The 20,344-nt window shown below is 31.5% G+C and overlaps 1 protein-coding gene across 2 annotated transcripts; it reads right to left on the bottom strand.

Annotated features, from left to right (window-relative positions):
- Nucleotides 1-2,770: 2,770 nt before the first annotated feature.
- On the bottom strand, nt 2,771-8,007 carry LOC123292007. 2 transcript variants are annotated; one of them, XM_044872504.1, is made up of 4 exons: nt 7,861-8,007; nt 4,093-7,804; nt 3,332-4,002; nt 2,771-3,256 (listed from the first exon to the last, which is right to left on the bottom strand). In XM_044872504.1, exons 1-4 carry the CDS (start codon nt 7,906-7,908, stop codon nt 2,807-2,809), a joined length of 4,881 nt encoding a protein of 1,626 aa, XP_044728439.1. In that variant the 5' UTR covers nt 7,909-8,007; the 3' UTR covers nt 2,771-2,806. The 2 variants fall into 2 exon arrangements, with proteins under 2 accessions (XP_044728439.1, XP_044728438.1); XM_044872503.1 differs by having other exon boundaries at nt 3,332-7,804.
- Between the last annotated feature and the right edge of the window lie 12,337 nt (nt 8,008-20,344).

Raw genomic sequence — 20,344 nt, 5'->3', positions numbered from 1 at the left:
GGGGAGGGGGTATATAAGGAAAGGTATCCTAAAATAATCCCCCTAAAAATGTAATTTATAGACACTATTCCAGAGAAATATGTTTTGTTTCTTTCTTCAATGGTTGCAATATTGTCATGAAAATTTTTTTCAATTTGTTCAAGTTTTTGGAAATAGTCAATATTTCTCAAAAGGAATCGTTTTACCGACCTTGTAAGAATAGATGGCAAAATTAGCATTGCGTTTTTTACCAAACTGTTCTCATAAAATATTAATTGTTTTTTACATTGCATCAACGCTTAGTATAATCACAAAAATCACTGATCATCAAAACTAACTTTAAAAATCATTACACGCCTATCAAAATGTGGTATAATATTACAAGTTAACAGAAGCCAAGGGTAAAACAACTAGCCGGCGAGAACTAACACAAAAAAAGAAATTTTACGTTGGAATTTATCTCACCATAGATCAAAAGCAGTGAAAATTAATATTTTTGATGCGAAACGAATAAATTTTACATCGCCACAAGTTCTTGTTCAATGATTAATTTGATAACGTGGAAGCCATCCATCGATAATTATAATAGATGGTATTTGATGGTTCATTTAAAACAACGAGGGATCATTTTACCTTCAGGGATCATTTTGCAACACATTCCCCTAAAGTTAAAAATAACGTATATTTTCATTGATTCCTTATGCGAGAATGATGTTTTTTTAAGAAAATTCTTGGAATGTAAGAAATGTTTTTTATTTAATAAAATCATTTAGAATTTTTCAAATTTTAATCGAAGTAAACTAACAAAGGAGACTCCATAGGAGAATCGAAAAAAAATATTGCTTTTTTTGGGTCACCTTAGTAAACATACTGTATTATTCTGTGAAATTACTTTTTATTCCAGAACTTTTTCCTTTTTTCAATTTTTTTTAAGGGATATTAAGGCTAACTGCAAATCTGGCAATTTTTTCCCAAAAACAAACTTTTGAAATTAGATTAAACATAATTTTTTTACTGTAACTTACCTACTCATTTTTATATTTCATTTTCAGATAATCATACTTTAGTTAAAAAGAAAATTGAAATATGTGTATCATCGGCTATGAAGATTATTGGAGTTGAATATAAAATAAAGAATGAGATAATTGAATGGAAAACCTTTTTTAGAAAAAATGATAATATGGGCGCAGCTTGTGAACAATATAAATATTTTATTTTTTAATAAATATTTCAGCGGATTTTCTTTTCAAAATATCCGTGGCCATGCTATGGCTCAAAAGTCAAAATGACTTGAAAATGGAATAACTTCTAACAAGAAATTTTAATTTTTTAATTTAAGATTCTTAACACCAAATTCAGCATTTTTATGATTTAAGGTATTTTTTCGTGCTACGTATGTAATGAAGCAAATCATACAACTAGCAAACGCATAGGCTAGTGAATCGTTGTAACTAAATTTTCTTTTAAAAAAAATTAGTTTAAATTATACCGCAAAGGTCTACCACTATATGTAAAATTGGATGTTGTATCGCTGTATATTTCTTCAATATACAAGGTGAGTCATTTAAATGTATAATAGGAGATAGCTCGTTTTGTAGTTAACCAATCAAAACATCATTTAGGCAAAAGTTGCAGAGTTTGATGGGGGACATATTTTGGCATGAGTTTGAACTAGTTCTCCGGGATGCTTTAATTGAAATTTTGATTCTAAACGGTAAGAGATAAAATAACACTTGAAATAAAAAAGTAGATTCTCATAAAAAAACTAACAATTTTTTGAAAAACGCTTTCGGAGAAAATTCGACTTAAAAATGTGTCATTTTTGCAATTAATCGACAGAAAAAAAGCTTTAAGTTTGTCAATAATTGTATCCATGGCAACCCTCTATCGTCCATGGCAAATTTTAGCCTAAGCATTTTTCCGCTGTTAGCGTGTTTTCTTTTCATTAATTGCAATAATAACATATTTTTAGGTCTCATTTTCTCCAAAAGCTCGCGATTTTCGAAAAAATAGTTTAGAAAAACTTTTTAATTTAAAGTGTCCTATCCTATCTCTTACAGTTTAGGATCTAAATTGGTTATTAAAGAAACCCGAAGAACTATATCCAATCTGATGTCAGAACATGATGTCCCCATCAAACTCTACAAATTTTGTTTTGGTTAACTACATAACGAGCTAGTAGCCTTTATAGATTAAAATGACCCACCCTGTACATTTGGTGTGCACGGTGTCCATGATTAGCTTTGTAATTCGATGAATTCGATTTTACCTGCCATGACATTAAAAAAAAAAATAATCCTCATCAATACTCAATACATTCGTTCACCCTTACATTAAAATTCTCGAAGCCAATTCAGATATTTTACATTTCATTAAAAATGTAAATCGAATCACATCAATAAAAACGTAATTTTGGTTTAGGAACCCAACTCAATTTAGTAATGAAAAGTTTGTAATTCGACGCTAACAGTATTTTTTAACCGAAAAGATATCAATTTATAGATTTAGAATTTTAATAGTAATCATAAGTTCCCAATATGTTTTACAAACCAACTTTTACAAAAATGAATTATTAACATTCTAATATTTGTCTTAAAAGTAACCGTTAAACAATCTGGCCTAATATGTTTCGGGTTTCGCGACAGACGGTCCGTTTGAATTATGAAGGTTCGTTGTCGACGAAACCTGCATAATATCAGGCTATACAACGGAAGACTCATTTATGTAAATCGTCACTCTGAAAAAAGAAAGCTGAAAATCCAAAAATGAAGAAAAGACTAAATTATTTTTAAATGTTTCACACAATTATTTATTTCAGTTTGAACATTTATTTACAACATTCATTGACAGGTGTATTATCGCATGGTTCCTCGCAGGGGCATATTTTTGGTGGAGGAGGTTCCCTGCAGCATTCACGCCATCTCTTGCACCTGTCGACTAACACATATGGTGGACGGGGTGGTCTAATACATGGAGTAACTGTCACTGGAGGTGGTGGTGGTGGTGGGCACGGCTTTCTTTGTCTTGGCGGAGGTGGTGGAGGTAACACATATGGTGTACACGGTTTTTTACAACCTGGTTTCAATTCAATGCATGGAGGTTGAAATGGCATACAACGACATTCTGCTCCTAATTCAAGGGGCCTTTCTGGTTCGGGCTCCTTAATACATTCCGGTTCTGGTTTACATGGTGATTCTATAATACAACACTCGGGTTCTGGTGGTTGCTGAGGTGGACAACAACAACAGCAACATGGCCGTTTCTCCTGTTTTACTTCCTAGTAAATGAAGTGATAACATTTCTCTGTAGAAAATATTAATCATTAAATCTTTTGTTCAAGTTGTTTACTTACTTGAACCGTCTTTGACATTTGTGCATAGTAGTTTTGATTTTGATCTATTTGATTCGTCTGACTTTGATTTATTTCAGTTGTAATTACGGTAGCGTTTGCATTTACACTACTTGCAATTGCGTCTGAGTGATGTGCAGGTGCATACGTTGAATATTCCTTGCAGTCATTTGCCATTGTTGGTGCTCGGCCATCATTAGGAAGTGGAGCGAATTGTGCAGATTTCACTTGACGTAGATACAATTCATAATTGGCTTTGTTACATTCATTAATTTTTCGTCGAGCAAAATCAAAAGTTTTTTTTTCGGCAAACGATGGGTATGGTGCTTCTTTAATATGACATGGAGGTAGTGGTTTTTCCATATTACAATACTCCCGTGCAGTAATTGGTTTACAGCCAGGTAAACATACTTTATCGCAAAATCGTTTCTTTTGTTTCATTGTTCTCTCTTGGCATTTATCATTGCATGGATTTTTATAACATACTTGCGGTTTTTCACACTGTACAGGCAATGGTCTGGGATCGGGTGGATGACAGGATATATTATCAGCAATTCTATTTTCATTACATGGATTCATACATTTCACAGTTTGCTCAAATAATCCCATACCACTTGATTTTACTGCTGACATCACTTTCCCAATTATTTGTTGTTTTTTTAATTCAATCAAATCTGGGGAATACGGTTGAGCTTTAAAAATTTGCGTTACGTTGTTAGTTAATACATTAGCAAAATTATCAAAATTTGTATCGTTAATTATACCTGTCGAATAATCTCTCTCTTGTGTTTCAGAAAATTTTGGCATTCGTTTCGATAAAAAATGTTTTCGTACATGTCCATCCCGAAAATCGTTAAATTTTTTATTCATATGTTTATTATAATTTTGTTGGATATTTACTGTTGGTAAATCGTCCCAACTATCAATCTTCTTTACATCAAATTTGTACATCGATTGCATAACAGCGTCCGTTTCTTTAGCACCTTCGATTATATCGTCACTATGAATATCTTTAACCTCTTCCATTTCTTCCTTGAGGGCTGCAGTTGAAAAGCGCCGTCGTTGTGGATGTGCACGTCTAAAGTGTGCACAGTCTGTTGAACATTCTACAGGTACAGTTTTCAAAGGATTGTCTGGCCAACAGTCAATTTGAGTACTACAAATGTTTTCAGTTTTTTCTGGTGGTATTCTACAGGTGTACGTATCACGGTGTTGTCGATGACAATATCGTATACGATTCTCATTAGTTAAGCATTCAGGTTTGTTTGGACAAACAGGTGGAAGACCCCTTTGTTCATTTGTGTGCTCCAATTGCTTACATTTTCTCGCAAAACATTTTTCACTAATCAATGGATCTATTGTTTCCACATCTACAAGTTTACCCAATAAAAATCGATCGTTGCTAGCTTTGTATTTTCGTTTTAATGTAGGAAATGATAATAACAATCTTCGAGCTGTTATAATTTTTGCATATTCCACATTTTCCTTGATTTCATCATTTTTAACAGAACTTTGCATTCGATTTAATGTGGACATGGCAGACATTGAACCTAATGTAGAGTACCGCAATGATAATTGGAAATGCGAATTTGGTCCGTGCGAATCTTTTAATGAATTTACACAAATGACCGGGGATGATAGTAATTTTTTTTTTGAAATTTTAACAAACCCGTTAAAAGCATCATCTGATTTGATCGATAAAGACATTGATGGTGCAGATGACATGTGACGTAACGAATTCGTGTATGAAACCAATGCCTGTTGCCGTCTTGTAGTTATTCTTCTGGAGTGTTCATGACTATCTATTCCAAAATTACCGATTTCATCGGCCATCTTCATACGATTTTTTGTAGATTCAGCCCTCATTGTATCAGTTGGAAGATCATATGACGGTGTTACATCAATATCAGCTGAAGATTTGGCGTTCAAACTTCTTATAATACCGTCACCAGGTCGAAATGTACTATAATTACGAGTTGGGTTGCAATTATTTTGTGGGCAATTATTTTGTTTTATACAATGTGCATCCGTGCGTTCTGGGGGACATCCACAGGAGTATGTATCACGTCTTTGAGAAATGCAGTATTTTTTTCTATTTTCTGGAGTATCAATTTCGCAATCATAGCACAACTCTTCACATTTTTCTTTACAACACTTTTCGCCTATGGATGGATCCATTATAAGTTCTGTTCTCGTTACATCAACCAATTTGTCTAATTTACTGGCACTTTGACTAATTCCTCTGGATCTAGTGTAAGTAGAATAAGAACGTTTATATCTACCATATATTATTGTTCCCATATCGGATGGTCCTTTTACAGAATATTTAAACCCTCTTTGTGCATCCGTTTTGGGTGCATGAAGACGTTTCAACTCTTCGCATCGTTTCAGACCATGACTTGGTGGTAAAGCTCTTGATGTTATATCGTAAGTAGTGAAACAACGAATTCTACGGAATGTTCTAGGGTCAATGTATTCTTTTTCTTTGTCTTCACACGATGCTGACCATGTACGTTTACATGGCCCTTTGGCACAAGAACAATCCGGATCTTTTTGATAGAAATTCGGTGGCGTTATCGAATCTTGACAGAATGTACATTCATGTATGTCTCTATACGGATCATCTTCTTTACATTCTGAGTAAGATGGATGCGGACATTCATTTTTCCTGCAAGGGAAATATGCTAAGGCACTAGCACAATCAATTCGGAATCGTTGCGTGCAACCTGGTAATTTAAATGTTGTTAGGCATTTTGGTCTACATTCACCTTCGGTTTGTTTACGTATATCTATACAATTTTTTTCTGCAAATAATTTTAAACTAATTGGTCGATGCCATAATCTTGGTATATTACAAACTGGATCATACTGTACTTCTAATGGGTCAATACGTTCCATTATTTTTTTCGGTATTGAACATGGTTCGGGGACAATGCAACATCCTTCCGTTTGGTTTCTCAATTTTTGAATATCATCTTTTAAAACGACACATTTTGCACGACATTTTATTAATCTCGTTTGATACATCGGTAAAAAAGTAGAAAATGTATCATGCATATGATGTCCCGTAGCGTAATTTCTCATTTGTATAGCAAAAGGTGAATGCATGGTAGAAAAGGCACGTCTGAATTTTGGAAAGAAAGGTGAATCTGGTTTCGCGCGTCCATCATATTGTGATATATTCCCAACGATCTTATTTACACGTTTATGCCAACGATAACAGTTACCGGTTGCTGGTCGTACTTCTTTCATACAGCCAAGCCCTTCGGTACGACGTCTTAATTCACGAATACATGGATCATATTCTTTTTCAGCAACTCTACAATTTCTTGGGTACATTGTGCGACAAGGTGGTGGTGGCCATAAACTCATTTTTCGAATAATGGTAGATATTACATGAATTGGTTTTTGTATTTGTCTAGGAGAAGATGTACTGTAGGCTCGTTTTTGTGATTGTCTCGAAAATGTACTGAATGCTCGTATACTGCAGCCCATTGGCGGGCCACCAATGTTCGCAGGTCCAGGTTTACTAAATATGAATTCTTTGGTTGGTGGTGGAAATGATGGAAATACTGGAGGTAGGGGTTTCCATTGCTTTGGAGGATAGTGATCATCCGCCCTCCATGGGTTATAACAACGTTGTGGTATATTACATCTTTCAATTTCCGACCACGGTTTTTGTCGAGGTTTTGGTCTAGGTATACAATCTAGACGTCTTGGCAAAGGTAACGCTTGACATAAAACTGAATACTTGGGTGGTTTTGGACAAGAAGGAAATTTTGGATAACATTCGGGGCATAAAATTGGTTTGGGTATTGGGTTACATCGACATTCTGAAAATGAAGGTGTTGGTGGTAACATTTTTTCGTAGCATGGCTGTACTAACTCTTCATCAAAACAATATTCTTGTTGTCGACGAAGTGGACAACCTCTTATACACATTCTGCCACATTGACTCCACAAACGTTTTTCTGCTGGCGTACGTGCACAAGGCTGTGGACAATATAATTCAGGTTCGGGTGGTGGATATAAATATCCACAAGGTTCTTTTGGTGGTGGAGGTGGTGGACATTCGTAGATTGGATGAATAAATCTTTTTTGTATTATTGTTAATGTTTTTCGGATACTCATTTCTGTATTCAATAATTTTCTGATTTTATTAGCACCCACTTGTAACGAAGCACGATTTGTGTGAAAATGTCTTATGCCAGGTTTTAAACTTACGATTGCCATCTTATTTTTATGAGTGTTTAATAAATTTTTTTTTATTTCAAAAATACCTGTTTTGGCAGTTACAGCACCACACCCATTAGGGGTTTCCGCACATATTTTTGATGTATTTGCATTGCCGCTATGCAAATTCTTTTTATCTTCATTTATACTATTTTTTTGATCCTTTGAATGACTTGTCGAAGGGAATGGTTTGATAAGAGTGGCGGTATTCCGATAATTGTTTAAAGTACGTAGTGAAACATTCTGGAAAAAAATCTCTATGTAGAAGAAATAATTATAGAAAATATTTTTGCTCTTACTTGTTGAAAATAATGACGAAAAATTTTGACACCAGTCCGAAAAGCCATTTTTATTAGAGTTTTTAATTTATACTAAATGATTATTTTCAATATACTTGTAAATTTTAACTTATCCAAACAAACTGGATCTTATTTGTTTGTTTTAATGTTTAATATTTTAATTTCGGTTTCCACGCATTAGAATTTTTCATTTTTTTTCAAAAACAAACATTTTGTATAATTTTACGATCGGATGAATGAATTTTGCATGTTTCTTTATGGTGTCAAATGTTGATTGAACGTTATTTTTTATAGCAACGGTATTAAGTTAATAGTTTCATTGGAAAATTTTTTATTCATTTGTTGGTTGGAAAATATCCTATATGATTCATTCAATTTGTTTATTATTTATATTTCCATGTAAATTTGACAACCCCGATTAATTGGTATGTGCGATAATATCGTATCGTATAATTTGTAACTAAAAAGAAATTGGTTAAAGATAGATAGAAGGGACAAAATGTATCCTTTTTATAGAGCCTTCACGTATATATGTTTTATTTTTCATCACATGATATGCTTTTAATTTTCTGTCGGCTAGAATAAATATAAGGAGAATATTACTCAAGTTTATGTAGCGCCATCAAGGATTTTGCATTCTCTGTGAAAGAATTTTCGAAAAATATCATAAAAACTTGTTTGGATAAGTCGTAACTTTTTATCGCGAGCTATACTATAATTTTTAAGTCATGTCAAATTTTTATATTATGACAAGCATTTCTGATACTATTTTTTTGCCCAAAGTATAATCGAAAATTCCATATGTTTTTGGGTGCTTGATCACAATGGTTTGATCAAAACTTTTGTAGATTTTATCCCAATCATTTACTTCAGAATCATAAAAATGGGGAATGTCGATAATAGTTGAGTTTGGAGTAAAAAAACAAAATGAAGTTCCATTTCGCCACGAGCAAATGGTCATAGCTGTTTTATCACGCGATATGGTGGCCATTCTAGGAAAGTTTTGATTTTCCCTTATTATTTTGGTGTCTATTGTTCTAAAACTACACTCTAGCTTCACAGTTTTGGCTAGATATCATTAACTTTGACAATGCATGATTATGAAAAAATATCAGATTAAACAGAATTCAAAAAGGTTTTAAAAAGGTCTGTCTGTGATATCTCAGCTCTTAGGCAGATGAGCCGATTTTGAATTATGAATTTGTGTTTGTTTTTTGTTTGAAAGATAATTTGAACGAAAGTGTTCTTAGCTATGTTTCAAGTACGAGTTTAGGATTTCGTATTCCCGAAACATTTAGAAACTAGAAGCATTGCTAAAAACACTCCTAGATTAAATTTCCAAGAAAAAATCCAAGATGTCTGATGAATTTTTCATGAAAAGACGGATAAAACGACATTTCTGATAAATGAAACCTAGCTAGATCGACTTATCGCCCCAAAAAACCCCTACATACTCATTTTCATGAAAATCTTTGGAGCCATTTCCAAGATCTTGTATATATATATATATATATATATATATATATATATATATATATATATATATATATATATGTCGTGACCTCCAATTTCACTTTTAGGAAAACCAATTTGGTCCGAAAATTGTTAGTTGTTCTCCTATGAAATGGATTCGACTGGAAATCCTTCAGTTCAGTTTAACGGGATCGCCACTTGATTTTTTCGTTAAATTCAAGAAACGGAGCTTTGATCTATTGTTGTGTTAACTTCTCGATGCTTTCGATGTTCACTTTTATTTTGTTGAATGTTGATTACTTCGTATTTAGGATGTTTTTCAAATTATAACACTTTATTAATTTTTAATTAAATTGAGATATTTTGTATTTAATTAATAAAAATAACTTTACATTACAACAATGATTATAACAATTAATATGATGTAAACTATTTTGAACATATTAACAATTCGAAATTAACTTAAAAATTTTATTTTTTCAAAGATTATCAAAGACTAATTAAAATTAGAAAAATATTTTTATTTATAATGAAAATAATGCAATCCTGCAAAAAAGAAGAAATGAATTTATTATGGGAGTCTGCTTAGTCAGCGATTCTCAAATATTCAGTTTATGGGAATCTGTGTTGGAAATCTGATGCACCACAATCCTCCCCTATTAAAAGAATTTACGCAGTTTCTTGAACGAGGAAATTCTTAAAGTTTTACTTGACGGATTGGACGCCGGCCAGAAATGCTTGATGATTCTGAAGGTGCCCGTCTTCTGTTTTGTAGAAGAACAGTTTCTTGATCTGGTTCGTATATGATTTTGGTTTCGTATGGTTGAACTTGATTGTTCCTGTTTTCTCCGAATAGGCAGTTATAAAAGTTAAACGTATCTCCATTTTTCTTTTTGCATGGTAGTAAGCAGTTGATGGTTTTTGACAAAAGGGTTGCGAGGACTTTGAAGATTCCATATTTGTATGTGTAATAAAGAATAACTATTGATGCCATAGCGCTTCCAATATAACATAACCATTTATAAATTGTATTTTCGTATTTGATTATGAATGGTTTATTTAATTGTGTTTGCAGGTTTTCATCCATTTTCTTCAGTTGATGTTGTGTGTATTTGATTTCATTTAAATCCAGATTTCTTAATTTTATTGGTTTTAATTGTTCTGGACTAAGTTTTTCTTCTTTAAAAAGATATTTACAACAATCATCTTCTAAAATGTTTACTTGTGGAATTTGTAGGTACGTAGTTACATTTCGAATTGTTATTTCTGGTTGTAGAATAATATTGTTTGTTATAAAGCGACAATCTCCAGTAATTTTTAGTAAACCCATTCCGTTTAATGTTGATTCTTGGTCTGCTCCAGTATTGCAAAGTAGAGTTCCTTTTGTTAATTTGGAAAGGATAAACAGCCATTGATTTTTTGATACTTGTTGCCATATTTCAGGTTGGGCAATGATGGTGGTAGTTTTACATGATTTTGGTATAATTTGGTTTTCCAAATCGAACATTTCCAATTCACATATATCGGTTGAACGTCGTTCCATTGTGTCGATGTGCTTACAAATGTACAAGTCATTTAGGCGAATGCATTTGTCAAGCTGTTTAAGTAATGCGAATTGAGATTTACTTCTGCTAGATATTAAATATGGATAATCAATTGTGATATAGGAAATTTGGCTTGAATTTTTATGTGGAGTTGGTAAAGGAAATACTTGAAATAGGTTAAATTCTGAGATTTGTGCTATTGGGATTTTAATTAATATTACTAGTGTAGATTCTTTTATGAAAGCTTTAACATCCATAATTTGATAATAGTATTCAATATTTTCTGGTTCTATTTTAATTGGTAATGATAATGAAGTGATTTGTTTTAATTCATTATAAAGTGTGGTAGGATTAATTATATTATAATCTACAATTCCATGACGAATGAGCGTTAGAGTCATGCTATAGGATTGTAGCTGTCTAATATTTATATCGTTTATTTGTTTTATTAATAATAAATGATCTAATATTTCTATTTCTAGAGAGTTTTCGTTAATTGCTGCAGATGATTTATTTATAAATTTATTAAAAGATTTAATATTCGCGTTTAACTCCTGTTCAGCGTCTTGTATTGTTTCTAAGGTTTTATTTAGTGTATTCATGGTGTCTGAAAGTATTTTTATTTGGTCTTTCATCATTAAGTGGGTGGTTTTCCGATCATCGATAAGAGAATTAATAGAATTTGAGTAGAATTCAGAGTCGTCTGAATCGGGTGTACCTACTAGCCATTTCAGGATTTTAGATCCTGCATTTATGAGACCTCGACGTTTTCTTAAAAGAGTTTTTGTTGTAGTCGGTTTGTCTAATTGTAAATTGTGGGATTGAACGGTATTAATTAATGATTTAATTTCAGTTAATTGTTGCACTAATAATTTTTGTTGAAGTTTACAAGCTGCTGCGTTGGAGTGATTACTTGGTATCAGTGAACATAACGTATAAGATTTATGGTAAAAGCGTGTTGCTGTGTTTAAGTTTTCATTGAAGGTAGTAGTATTTATAAAGTGAAGTAAAGTTAGATGTTGGTTACATATTTTTGCTTCTCCGAGGCGTTTGAAAAATAAACCAGGTGATTTATCAATTTGTTCCACCTGTAGTTCTGTTGTCGCCTGGCGAAGTAATAGCAGTACGAACAATCTGATCATCATCTGAAATATAATGTTTCAGATTATTTTCATGGTACGTTTTGTTTGATTTTTTCATTTTTATAGTGACGGTGTGTGATTCAGGATGGACTGAAATGATTTTGAAAGGACCTCTGAATCGGTTTTTTAGTTTTCCTGGGGCTGCTTGGCCTTCCTTGATTAATACATAGTCTCCTACGTTAAATGTGCGTGGTTTGGTTTGTTTTTTGTCATATTGGGCTTTATTAACTTCTTTACTTTTGGTTAAATTTTCTCTTGCAACTGTCCGAATACGTTTTAATTTGTCCTGAACTTCCTTTGATAAATTTTGATAGGTTTTCCTTGTTGTGTTTTTCTCGAATGAAGTGGGAATGTGTGGATCTATTCCGAATACCAATGTGTATGGAGTTTCGTTTGTGGAACGATTTTTATGACTGTTGTATGAGAATGTTGCTAGGTAGAGCATTTCATCCCAATTATCCATTTCGGCGTTAATGTATGCTCGAAGATAATTTTCAATATAAGAATGCGTCCTTTCTAAAGATCCATTGGTTTGTGGATGATATGGTGATGTCAATTTTTGTTTTATGTCGAATAATTTGTTTACTTCTTTTATTAGTGCGCTGGTGAAGACCGGATCTTGATCCGTGAGGATGGCCTTAGGAAATCCGAATGTACAAGCATATTTCAAAAAATAGATAGCTGTTGTTTCAGCTTTTCTATCTGACATTGGAAAAGCTTGCAGATGTTTCGTAAGGTGATCTTGTATGGTTAAGATGAATTTATTTCCATTTGATGTGACCGGTAGGGGACCTACAAAGTCCATTGAAATTTCATCGTTGAAATTTTCCGCAGTGGTGGTGATAACCATGGGCGCTTTATTTAGATTAGAAGATTTTGCTTTTTGACATGTAGGACATTTCTTTATATAGTTTTCAACGTATGTTTTCATTCCCTTCCAAAAGTATTTTTCTCGAAGTTCACTATACGTTCTTGAGACGCCTGGGTGTCCTCTAAGTGGGGAATCGTGATATTCTTGTAAAAGTCTCTTCTTTTCTTCGTCTGTACGGATAATGGTAGTGGTTGTTCCTTCCTCAGATACAGTATTCTCGTTTGGTTCTGCATTATTTGGTTGTGTTTCATTTGGTGGTTCTACCTCGCCTGGTTCTATGTTGTCTGTGTCTATATCATCTGGTATTTCGATGATTTCGTTGTCATTTTCTTTGGAAGTAGATGGAATTTGTTCGGGTTCTTCATTTGATATATTTAGTTCGTTTTCTAATATATTCTGTATTTCATCCTCAGTTAGAAGCGTACTGTAGTTTATATTTTCGACGTTTATCTTTTCGATATTATTATTAAAATGATATAACAGTAGGTTATTTAGATATTTTGTTTGAATTGATTTATCTATAAATGCTAAGTCAATGAAGGTGTTGAAGTCAGGTGATGTAAGTGCTACTTCGTCCACTACTTCATATAAAAGTTTTGGGTTTATTTTATAATTTTCGTGTTGTTTTAGAATTAGTAAAATTATATTTTGGTTAGCGTTTTCTTTTCTCAGAACTTGACCAAGATTTGCATTTTTAATTTCATTTAAGGTAAAATTGTTTAGAATAAATGTTTTTAAATTTTCGTTAATATTTAAATTTTTTGCACATGGTATTATTAAATTTTTAATTGTTGCTATATCGCAACCGGGGTTGAATCTTATTATTGGGTTTGATTTTTTGTTGAATTTTTGAAAATCTTCATAGGATTTTTCTTTGTTTATCATTGCAACAAATATTGGGCGACTTAAAGTGTCTGCAGTATAGTTTGTTTTTCCCGGTGTGTAATTTATCTTGTACTGGTAGTTCATAAGTTTTAGTCTCCAACGTACGAGTCTGCTAGTAGGGTCCTTAACCGAATTCAGCCATACTAATGGGCGGTGATCCGTTTTTACCAAAAACTCGCGGCCATAGAGAAAATGATGGAAATTTTTAATAGTTTTTAAAATAGCAAGGCATTCCTTCTCTATAGTAGAGTAATTTTGTTCGGCTTTGTTTAGTGTGTAAGAGTAGTATGCGATAGGTAAATCTACTCCGTCATACGATTGTGTTAGTACCCCACCTATAGCCAGATTTGAAGCATCTGTAGTGATTGAAAACATTTTATTATCATCGGGGTATTGTAGAATTGGTGCTGAAGTAATTTTTGATTTTAAAGTTTCAAAAGAATTTTTACATTTTTCGTCAAATATGAATTTTTGATTTTTCTTCAATAGTTTGGTTAGAGGCTTGGCTATTTCACCGTAATTTTTTATAAATTTTCGATAGTATCCAGTGATACCTAGGAAACTTTGAATCTGTTTAATATTTTTTGGTTCGTTTAAATTGAGAATTTTTTCAATTTTTTCTTTTTGAGGTTTTATACCAGATAAAGTTATTGTATGGCCTAAATACTTTAATTCTTGTTGAAGAAATTCGCATTTGTCCATGTTTATTTTTAGATTATTGTTTTTTAATATTTGTAAAATTTCTTTTAAGTATGCGATGTGTTCGTCTAGACTTTTTCCAAGAATAATTAAGTCATCTAGATAACACATACATTTTTGTTGTAAAATTTGGTCATGAAATATTTCATTCATAAGGGTTTGGAAAGTCGCTGGAGCGTTTACCAAACCAAATGGCATTCGAAGGAATTCGAAATGACCGTGACCAACGGTGAAGGCCGTCTTGGGAATATCCTCGGATTTGATCGGAATTTGGTGGAACCCACTCGCCAAATCAAGAGCCGAAAAGTACTTGTTTCCCCCTAAATTTGATAATATTTCATCAATTCGTGGAATTGGGTAATTATTTGGTATGGTTTTTTGGTTAAGCATTCTATAGTCAATTACCATACGATATTTTTTTATGTTTGAAGCGTCTAGTTTTTTATCTACAATCCAAACAGGAGAATTGTATGGACTTTTACTTTTACGAATAATATTATTTTTAAGTAATTCGTCAATTTGTTTTTGTGCTTCTTCACGTAAGTGTTTGGGTAAAGGATAAATTTTATTTTTAATTGCACAACTCTCATCAATCAATTTAATTTCATGTTCAATTTTATTTGTGCACCCTGGAATATCGTTTTCTAATTTTACAATTTGGTTGTATTCAATAATTACTTCGGTTAACTTAGATTTTTCTTCTTCATTTAATGTGTCCGTACGTAATAGTTTTAAAATTTCATCTTTCCTAGATGGTTCGATTTTTGTATTAAAAATTTTCGCGGGATCTAAAGAAATTGAATTAGTTTTATAGTTAATTACAGCATTATGTTTCGTTAGAAAATCTGTACCTAAAATTCCGTCATATGGTACAGTGTCACTATCCACTAAATGAAAAAAATGATGAAATTTGTGATCGTTTTTAGTCATGTAGACTGATACAAGTCCAAATGATGAAATTGTTCCATCAGTTATACCTTTAATTGATATTCTAATGTTACTATTTATTTCCGTTTTATGATTGGGGTTTAGATTGTTAACTTTTAATAAACTAACACTAGCACCTGTGTCAATTAAAAAATTAAATTGATTGTTTCGAGAGTGTTTGGAATTAAATAAAAGTTTTTTATCATTTATTATTGCATTTGGAAGTTTAGTGAAGCCCACTCTGTTGACTTGCTCGTAGTTGGGGCTTCCATTAACCCGAGCGATTTGTAGTTTAAATGATTTACATCATTATTGGGATTATTTGGTTGCCTTGAAGTACTGGGATTATTTGAGCCACTATTTGCGTGGGCTACTTTGGGATTAGAATTATTCAAATTTTCGTTAAAACGTTTTTTCCGGCATTCGTCAATTGTATGCCCTTTAAATTTACAATAAGTACATTGTTTAAAATTATAATTTCGATTATCTGAGCGTGATGCCTCTCCAGAATTAGAATTATTAAATTGTGAACTATTATTTTTATTTCGACAGTCTTTAGTATTATGATTATTTTTTCTACAAATTTTACAATACTTTCGCGAATTACTTGAATGAATATTATTTAAGCTTGTATTTCTAAGTTGGTTTTGCATGCTAATGAACGCTTCTTCTTCGCTTGCTATTGATAACGCTTCATTCATTGAGTTGCAATTTTTGTGACGTAGAATATTGGATATTTCCGGTTTACAATGGTGTGTAAACCTTCTTAGTGCCATATCTTCGATTAATGCTAATTTTCCAATTAACATGGATTTCGAAGTAGTTTTTTCTTTTACTTTTTGAATAATGCGAGAATTTAGACGTTCAATGCGAGAGTAAAATTCTTTTATTGATTCATTCGGTTTTTGTTTACATGTTTCCAATTGTTCTTGTAAAAATGTTAAACTTTCCGTAATTTGAAAAATTTGTTCTAATTTTTGTTTTAAATTTGCAAAAGTTGTAATATTTGTAGCGTTTAGTTTATTTTTTACATCGGCAGATACTTTAGAAAATATTAATGCTGTTAAAGCTCTTTTTTGAGAATCTTGTGAAAGACTTAAAGCATTTTCGGCATTTTGTAAAAAATTTTGAAGTTCGGCTGGATTGCCATTATATGGTGTAATCATTTGTGCGAGAAATGATATTGGAATTTTTTCGCTATCGACAAATGAACCCTCATCTTCAGAGATTTCTGGTTCAGGAGAATTATTTCGTGATGGGTGAGAGGACATTGTGAATTGTGAATGGGATAAAAATTATTTAAAATTTTAACAGCAGAAGCAAAATAAACAATTCGCTTACCTTGATACAAGCTCGGCTTTGCTGCGTCTAGACCTGCACTGGTTTGGAACTGCTTAGGCTTTTGTTGTTTTTGTTATTGTTGAACCACTATTGAATGTAATTATACAAGCACCGTCTTGACCTGGTATTTTTCCAAGCTGGTAATGTTCGTAAATCACAATTTTTTAAGTTTTTCAACTCTAACTAATACGTAGTAGAATCCTGGCAGGATCGCCAATTTTGTCGTGACCTCCAATTTCACTTTTAGGAAAACCAATTTGGTCCGAAAATTGTTAGTTGTTCTCCTATGAAATGGATTCGACTGGAAATCCTTCAGTTCAGTTTAACGGGATCGCCACTTGATTTTTTCGTTAAATTCAAGAAACGGAGCTTTGATCTATTGTTGTGTTAACTTCTCGATGCTTTCGATGTTCACTTTTATTTTGTTGAATGTTGATTACTTCGTATTTAGGATGTTTTTCAAATTATAACACTTTATTAATTTTTAATTAAATTGAGATATTTTGTATTTAATTAATAAAAATAACTTTACATTACAACAATGATTATAACAATTAATATGATGTAAACTATTTTGAACATATTAACAATTCGAAATTAACTTAAAAATTTTATTTTTTCAAAGATTATCAAAGACTAATTAAAATTAGAAAAATATTTTTATTTATAATGAAAATAATGCAATCCTGCAAAAAAGAAGAAATGAATTTATTATGGGAGTCTGCTTAGTCAGCGATTCTCAAATATTCAGTTTATGGGAATCTGTGTTGGAAATCTGATGCACCACATATATATATATATATATATATACAAGAATTGCTCGTTTAAATATATAAGATATACAACTTGTTCTCAATTTTTCAATTTTATTAATACTAGATAATTTGCATTAATTGTGCTGTTTTAGGTTTTTCGAAATATGAAATGATCGAAATTATGTTAAAAAGAGTAGCAAAATAATATGGTGTTACAAAATTTTTAGAAAGCTGATATAAAGATTTAAAGTTGGACTAAAAAATTAACAATCTAAAAAAAATTGAAAAATAATTAATTACCTACATTCGAAACATATCCACATTCTTTTTTGATTTACTATCGTTTATCCTCAAAATTATGAATAAAGTACATGGTGCTTGAAACAACTATATGTATTTACTGAAAAATGGTAACTTAGTAAAGAGTATTGGAAAATTTGGACGAAAGATAAATACAGAATTCAAAATAAAATCCTGGAAAAGTATAGTAGTATTGAAGATTTATAGAAGCTGTTGTAAGTATATTAAATTATACAATTACACATAAATTAAAAATTTTATGAAACCTCCAACACAAAATCAGATCCGATCGATTCGCATGTGGCATAGTAACGCCTTCACAGAATCGATTTTAATTTTTTTTAAACGGTAATTTGATCGAGAGTACTTTAAGCAATGTTTTAAGAAAATCTGCTCAGCCATATGAAGATCCTCAACCGTTTTTGCTTGATGAAGGTTTATAACAACTAGAAAAAGATGTGATCATCTTCAAACTGAATTTTTATTTTATTGAAAGATAGCTAAGAAAACTCTCAATCAATTTACCTTTTAAACAAACAAACAAAAAACTAAATTGGTTCATTGTTTTAAAAGCTACGAAGTGCCAGACATGTACATAGTTACACAGACACGTTAAATTTAAAACATCTATCGTTTTAGTCGGATCTAGTTGTACTCTGGCACAGCAAACTAATCAAGCTGATACAATTAGGTTGAGGAACTGATTAAACTATAGCTTTTTTTATCTGCAATACAGAATGAGATATATCGGACTCAACTCACAACCTTACATTTGAAGTGAATAAATTACACATCAAGTGAATACAAATAAAAAAAATTAACTCTTTAATTGCGGAATGTTTAAAATTATGATCCACTACATTTTTTAATAAAATTGTTAGTTAGATTCTAATGGATTGTATCTTCCAAAACTTACGTATTTAATATTTGCACATATAAATAAATCAAACTTTCGTTACCTGGGGAGTAAATGAAGGAATTTAAACATTTAAATATGTAATGGAATAAATATAATTTATTAAATTCATTAACATTTGTTTTAACAATAACATTAACATAAACCATACATTATAAAGTTTTCTTATAAATAAACCGAACAATTAGAGCAATGCCAGAATATTGTCTGTCATTTTACTCAAAATAAAGATAACTTTTAATGCAGAATACGAAATTTTCTACGAGTGTTACATAATACAGAAAGCAACAACAGTATTTTGAGAAGAGGTAGAGATAAATTTATATTAAGACTTCCAACGAATCACGCAACGAATTATGAAACGGTTTGCTCCATCATATAGTATACTCCAATACTATATTTATACACGAAAAATTTATTTCGTGTATAAATAATAAAGATATTTAGAATCAAAGTCGCCAAAAAATTTAAAAATTTATCAAAAATAGTACACTTCACACCTTCTTTACTTGCTTCTGTGGTTATATACTTACTATATTTCTGTTCGAACGCGACAGATGCATTTAGCGCAGCGGGACGACAGAATTATCAGGAAGTTCGCAATTTATAAATCTTAAATTGTATCCGTGCGAAACTGCATTAACTCGCTAGTACCTTATAAAAGATACCGCTGTAATATAAAATTTCCTCTACCGTGTAAAAGCTACAAACATGAGCTTTTTTAGTCCCCTACGTAATGTAACACTTACGGCCGCATACAATTTTGCATTCCAGATTAAAACTTACGTTCTTTATTTCGAATATTCAAAAAGGCAGGCTATATTGTGCAATTCAATTTTTTTTTTTTTGTTAAAATCGCCCGGTTCATATACACTTAAATAAATTAACACTGTACTAATTTAAAACACTTTTTAAGTTTACTTTTTGTCATTACTAAAAAATAAAAAGTTACTTACAATGCGCTATATGCTTTATATTCATATCGGATCTTTATCTTTAAAATGACCTTAAATTTTTCCTATTTTTGTTATTTCAGATCTTGGACTAGTCAAGTGAGTGGTTTTACCTTAGAAACTAAAACGATAGTTTTGGATGGATATTTTAAGAAACTGAATTTTTTCTAAACAAGGAAGTCGTGTATATCCCTAAACAGTAGTAAACAGTAGTTAAGATATTAATTGTCCTTTCTTCACAACCATTTAGAAGGTGTGATTTCATTGTTGTGAAATTGAAAGAGAAAAAATATGATTTGTGCTTCTTTTTTTAATTAATCGATCAAAAGATAAAATGGTTTAATTAAGTTAAGTTGATTGTGATATGCCCAAAGCAACAACTTCATAAATAAAATTTATAAATGTTTGTAAAATAATCGGAAATTTTTTGGAAAATGACAAAACGACAATGCATGTTAATTCATTGTAATCATGGATTAAACATGGACTGTTTCTACTGGTTTTGATAAATCGGGTTTTGTTTATGTCCCATTGAAGTTCCAAGGTAGTAGCTTTTTAGGTAGCTTTTCTAAATTAAGTAATTGATTAAAATTCAAATTAGAAAAGCTCTTTTTAGAGCTATGATTATTTCTTTTTTGTTGATACATTTTTCTGGTATTTAATTCTGATTATTACGAA

Source organism: Chrysoperla carnea, chromosome 2, assembly GCF_905475395.1.
Source record: "Chrysoperla carnea chromosome 2, inChrCarn1.1, whole genome shotgun sequence".
NCBI classification, from domain to species: Eukaryota; Metazoa; Arthropoda; class Insecta; order Neuroptera; family Chrysopidae; genus Chrysoperla; species Chrysoperla carnea.
Note: the sequence above shows the minus strand (reverse complement) of the source record. Positions and strands in the feature narration are given on the sequence as shown.

Coding starts and splice junctions, on each gene's coding strand:
- LOC123292007 (XM_044872503.1), bottom strand. CDS start 7,908: ATGGCTTTTCGGACTGGTGTCAAAATTTTTCGTCATTATTTTCAACAA. Junction 7,805..7,860: donor TTCGTCATTATTTTCAACAA/GTAAGAGCAAAA, acceptor ATTTTTTTCCAG/AATGTTTCACTACGTACTTT. Junction 3,257..3,331: donor AAATGTCAAAGACGGTTCAA/GTAAGTAAACAA, acceptor TTCATTTACTAG/GAAGTAAAACAGGAGAAACG.